The 5,676-nt window shown below is 33.0% G+C and overlaps 1 protein-coding gene across 1 annotated transcript; it reads left to right on the forward strand.

Moving 5' to 3' along the window:
- Positions 1-1,777: 1,777 nt before the first annotated feature.
- Positions 1,778-5,403, forward strand: LOC120175748 (glycosyltransferase-like KOBITO 1). The gene is made up of 11 exons (XM_039182310.1): positions 1,778-2,186; positions 2,926-3,075; positions 3,191-3,243; positions 3,436-3,544; positions 3,666-3,800; positions 3,923-3,967; positions 4,059-4,246; positions 4,374-4,515; positions 4,830-4,876; positions 4,966-5,053; positions 5,151-5,403. Exons 1-11 carry the CDS (start codon positions 1,845-1,847, stop codon positions 5,379-5,381), a joined length of 1,530 nt encoding a protein of 509 aa, XP_039038241.1. The 5' UTR covers positions 1,778-1,844; the 3' UTR covers positions 5,382-5,403.
- Positions 5,404-5,676: the final 273 nt, after the last annotated feature.

Below are 5,676 nucleotides of genomic sequence, written 5' to 3' on the forward strand. Positions count from 1 at the left end.
GGACTCGGAGAAGGTGATTAGCAACTTGTATAGTGGACTTTATATTCTTGAACGTCAATCTCCTCATAAAAGATAAGTCCTATCAACATTGCATGAATTATTACTATGGGTGCTTAATGAGTTAAGCAGAAAGTTTGACTTGAATTGACTGGACTCAAAACTTTAACAAGTGAGTCGAGCAAATTTTAACTCGACTCGATAAGTTCGCAAGTAGCTTTTATTTATTTTTAATAATTTTTTAGTATTTATCTTAAAAATTTATTTTATTAAAAAAACTACTAATTTACTAATAGATAATAAAAAGATGATAAAATGACTAACATATTATTTTTTAATAAATAATAACAAATACTAAATTAATAATTATTATTTTACTATACCCTAAAATAAACCCTAATTACTATTTTAATGTATTTTTAGATTATTATTTTGAAGTTTATACTTTTAATTTGTTTCGTACACTCTTTTGATAACTTTTTAGTTAAATTTATTAATTTATGTTTATATTAAACTCTATATAATATCAGTAGATTTTACCTACAATTAAAATAAGTTAAAAATTTTGGTGAACTTAACGAACAGTGAGACGAGTAATAACATTTTAGTAACGAGCTTAATGAGTATAAGTTGAGCAACAAGTTTTTTAACGAGCACAAGTCGAACAAAATTTTAATGAGCTTAACAAGCACAAGTTGAGCAACAAAATTTTTTAATAAGCACGAGTCGAGTAAAATTTTACTGAGCTTAACGAGCAACGAGTTGAGTTGAACAACTCAATTTTTAACGAGCACGAGTCGAGTACTTTCCAACTCGCTATCGACTCCCTCAATAAGTACCCTAATTATTACTTTTATATTTTTATTTGTTTAATTATTATTTTTATTATTTATATTTATATTTTTGTTTTTGTCACTGACATTTTTTTAAGAAAAGAAAATTAAAATTTTAGACCTCATTCTTAAATTTCTGGATCCCACTGTAGGGACGCCTCAATTTTTCACGTGTAATTGATTTTTGGATTCGATCATGATTTCAATCTTGATATAGATTAAATTTTAAAGGTGTTTGATCGTATTCAATCAAAAATGACCGATGAATACTCTAATCACGTGATGAGCATTTAAAAGACTCAACAAACTTGAACAACAAAAAGACAACTTGGACATCAATATTCTTCTATTCTTTCTTCTTTTAGCTGGATATTAAAAAAGGAAAATCTAAGTAACGACTATTTTAAGATTAAAAAGGATAAAAATAGACCCAATTGAAAATATGATTAAAAAACATAATAATTTAGGTTAGTCGCATCCTAAAATATTATATTCTCTATAATTTTGTAATTAAACCTAAAATATTATATTTTTTAATTATATTTTTGATTATATCCGTTTCTATCAGTTTTAACCTTAAATTAAATTATCTTATCATAAAACTACCAATATTCATAGAACCTTGCTCTTGTGATATTTTTACTGTTGTGCTCTGTTCTTCTTTTACTCAAAGGGAAAGTCTTCCCTTGTGTGCATGAGTTGTACTCTATTTTTCTCATTTTCTTAATTAAATTGATGAAATGAAAACACTTGCATACCTCATTTCCTTAAATAATTTGCTCATACCTCTATTTTCTTAATTTCATTTTATAATATTTTACAAATTTAACCCTAGCCCTTTTATCTCGTTTGTTTTAATAAAAAAATAGTTGCAACTATCTCATTCCTATTTCTATTCCCAACCAAGTAAATAAAATAAACAACTAGTATTATTTCAAAAAGGAAAGTTTGTTGAGAGGGAAACAGAAAAAAACTGAAAATCAAACAGTGTGGAGTCTCGCCATTTGGACCACCATGGCCAGCCACTTCCACCGCTCAACTCCTCTGCCCCCCACCACCCATTCATTCCTTTCCAAGCTTCTCCTCCTCCTCACAATCCTCCCTCTTTCTTTAGCTGTCTTGGCCTTCGTTCTCCAGTGGCGCGGTGGCGGTGTCTCCGATCCCACCTCCGCCGTTTCCCGATGGACCCCACGTGGTTCCCGCCGTGAGCTCTTTCCTGGAATGGAGAAATTATCTTCTCTCCCCACCAAAAATCATCATCATTCTGATTGCGTCGATCTTGGTCGTAGCTCTTCTCCTTCTTTCCCTTACTACAGGGACTGGAAATTTGGTTTTGAAGCCGATTTAAGGCCAAAGGTACGGTTTTAGTCTTCTTGGATATTATTATTATTATTTTTGTTGTTTTTTTTTATTGTACATTTCATTTGGGGATAGATTTTCTTGTTTGGTATGATAATCTAAGTGCTTGGGCCTTTCGGTTCTTTTTTGTTTTTGTTTTGGAAGATTGATCGTGCTTCTGGAATTGATATCTGCCCGATATTCTTAACCATTATGGTTTTGGGTTGGATCTTATTGAATTCCACGATTCCGGTTAATTGTAACCATTAAGATGTAATCATTGAGGTTTAACTGATTATTTACTTGTCTCGATGAATATATAAAATTAACAAGAGCAAACTACACAAATAATCACTAATATTTGAGTAAGTTTAGATTAATTTTAATAACTATTTGTGTTGTTTATCCTTTTTAATTTTATATATTCATAGTCTAACCCCAATGATCACGTCTTAATTAAATAAAAATGAAATTGACCAAATATTATATTTTTTGAGTTCAATGAAGAAAAATATACAAACTTAAAGTTAAACCATTTTTTTTTACAATTTCATTCATCAATTTCCATGTTTTCCCTTTTTGATGCGTACATTGGATCTTTCTCCCAATTGACAGGTAGTTTGAATTAGAAAACAACATTTTGGTTTATGAAGTTGTTCTTTCATCAAGGCATTTTCTTTCTCATCAAACCATATTAGTAATAAGCACATATACATCCTTATACGTTCCTTTGAGTGTTTTTCTTCTCACATAGCAGATTTGTATTACAACAAGTACATCAGCCGGCTTGGACCAGATTCTACCATGGATGTTTTATCATAAGGTTATCGGAGTCACAACCTTTTACCTTTTTGTGGAAGGACAAGCTGCATCTCTTAATGTTTCCAGAGTTTTAGAATCTATTCCTGTGAGTTTACAAACTCTTTGGCTTCCTCTGATTTAGTTGAAGTTCCACTTGATTTTCCTCTGGTTTTGTTTGTCCGAATCGCTCATAAAATAACTTCTATTTCGTTTCTCTTTAGGGAATAAAAGTTATATATCGAACAAAAGAACTCGAGGAGCAGCAAGCTAAAAGGTAATTAAACTAGTTTGAAATACATCTCTTGGATTCTGAGGCTTAAAAGAACCTATGCTCAGTGCTTCTTCCTATATTGTGCTTAACTAATACTTCAGCTATTGGTGATAATATCTCTCTTCACTTTTTTTTCATAATTATCTTCTTACTTAATCTTTATTTATTTATTCGTGTGTTTTTCCTGGTTACCAGCCGGATCTGGAATGAAACGTGGCTTGCAGGTTTCTTTTACAAGCCTTGCAATTATGAGCTATTTGTAAAGCAGTCTCTCAATATGGAAAATGCCATTGTCATGGCAAGGGTATGATGTGTGATGGTTTTTTTTTCATGAACTGAAATTCTTTGATTTTAGCATCTCTAGCTGGGTAGTCTCTTCACCTTACTTTTTACTAACTTTACTCGGTTTCTTTTCGAAATATAAGGATGCTGGAATGGACTGGATAATTCATCTTGATACTGATGAATTAGTATACCCAGCTGGTGCAAGCGAATATTCTTTGAGGCAGTTGCTGCTTGATTTGCCTAGTGATGTCGATATGGTCATATTTCCTAATTATGTGAGTGGCATTATATTTATTTGTAAAACTGAAAACTGGAAATTGTTGTTTATGATTGTATATACTCTTATTCGATTGGAATCATGTCCTGTTATGCTTGATAGTTGACCCTTTTTGTTTAGGAGAGCAGTATTGAACGAGATGATATCAAGGATCCTTTTAGTGAGGTAAAATTTCACTTGTCCTTTTTTTTTTTCTTGCTTTTCATTAGTTCAGTAAATTGAATGACTGAAGTTAGTGGTTTGGAGTTTGGCACAGGTGTCAATGTTCAAGAAGAACTATGATCATCTTCCGAAGGAGACATATTTTGGCTACTATAGAGAATCGACTCGTGGTAATCCAAACTACTTCTTGACTTACGGGAATGGGAAAGCAGCTGCTCGGATTCAGGATGAGCTTCGTCCGAATGGTGCTCATAGATGGCACAATTACATTAAAGCTCCAAAGTATGGTGACTGTGTACTTATAGAAATCCATTGATCAGATTACCTGATGCATTAGTAACATCACAAATAGATATCATTACTAATACATGTCTCATGAATTCTAAGTATTTGAGTTTCTGTTTTGAAGAGAAATCAAATTAGATGAGGCTGCTGTTCTACACTACACGTACGCCAAATTTTCAGCCCTGACATCTAGACGTGACCGGTGTGCCTGCAAACCTACTAAGGAAGATGTCAAAAGGTGTTTCATGTTGGAATTTGATAGAGCTGTAAGTTTAGTACCTTCTGTTATTCTTTAGAGGTGTGTTAATTATTAGAATATGGGGAACACAACAAGCTAAGGCACAAAAGCTCGAGAGATTTGAGCCAGATATGAAGAGTTTTGGATTGACACTGATAAACCAGTAGCTATATTTCTTTCGATTGATGTTTTATAGTGTCTCAATTCCCAAGCGATTCATAAGGCAATACAATGATGCATTATGTGTTTTGTGGTTAACATTCCTGAGGTGTTCTGTGGACTATATTGGATCTTGATTATCAACTGTTCTGTCATTGTAGACATGAATGTTGTTCTTTGCAGGCATTTATAATTGCTTCAACTGCATCGGAGGAAGAGTTGCTTCACTGGTATAAACTTAAGCACAGCCTTTTTTTCCACCTTAGATACTAATGTGTGAACCTGCTGATGTAGGACTGTTGGCATCTGGTTTATGCAGGTACCAAGAACATGTTGTTTGGGGCGATAACAACCTTAAACTGAAGCTCCTGAGAAGGGGGATTTTAACTCGCATATACATTCCTATGGTAATGAATGTTATAGCATTTCTCACAGGAAATTAAAGCTAGTGTTATGAGCATCCATCTTTGTAGCTATAAATGTTATCGGTTGCTGCCATGCCAGGCCATAATACAAGGTTTAAAGGAGTCCGGGGTGTTCAGATCAGTGATTGCAAATGCACCCACAACTGTTTCAAGGGACAAGTTCTTATCATCAATTGATAACAGCAACTCATCAAGAACAGTGTCTTTTGCTTCAAGAAAGATTGGTGGAGGCGGTGAGAAGCAGGCATCTGGTAGGAAGGTACTGGGAATTGAAGCAGCTGTTCCACCATTGTCACCTCCTGTATTGTAGATGTCTCTATTTCAAGCAATTTTCTTGTTTGATGTATAGTGCGACGACAGATTTCTGCTCTGCAACTCCATGTTGAAGCATTGTAATTTTTATTTGTAGATGTTGAGGATGTCATTATTTCTTAGTCATTAGATGGAAATAAAAGCAAATATAATTGCATTAATATTATTTTCCAATGCCATAATCAAAACGACATAATATAAATAAAATCATTTTTTATCAATAAATATTGTCCGCAATTTTTAATCCATGAGGAACCTGATATAAGAGTCAAATATTGTACAATATTGTTAAA

The sequence above is a fragment of the Hibiscus syriacus genome, unplaced genomic scaffold (genome assembly GCF_006381635.1).
Source record: "Hibiscus syriacus cultivar Baekdansim isolate YM2019G1 unplaced genomic scaffold, ASM638163v2 tig00112215_pilon, whole genome shotgun sequence".
Lineage (NCBI taxonomy): Eukaryota > Viridiplantae > Streptophyta > Magnoliopsida > Malvales > Malvaceae > Hibiscus > Hibiscus syriacus.

Coding starts and splice junctions, on each gene's coding strand:
- LOC120175748 (XM_039182310.1), top strand. CDS start 1,845: ATGGCCAGCCACTTCCACCGCTCAACTCCTCTGCCCCCCACCACCCAT. Junction 4,247..4,373: donor AATTACATTAAAGCTCCAAA/GTATGGTGACTG, acceptor TCTGTTTTGAAG/AGAAATCAAATTAGATGAGG. Junction 5,054..5,150: donor CTCGCATATACATTCCTATG/GTAATGAATGTT, acceptor CTGCCATGCCAG/GCCATAATACAAGGTTTAAA.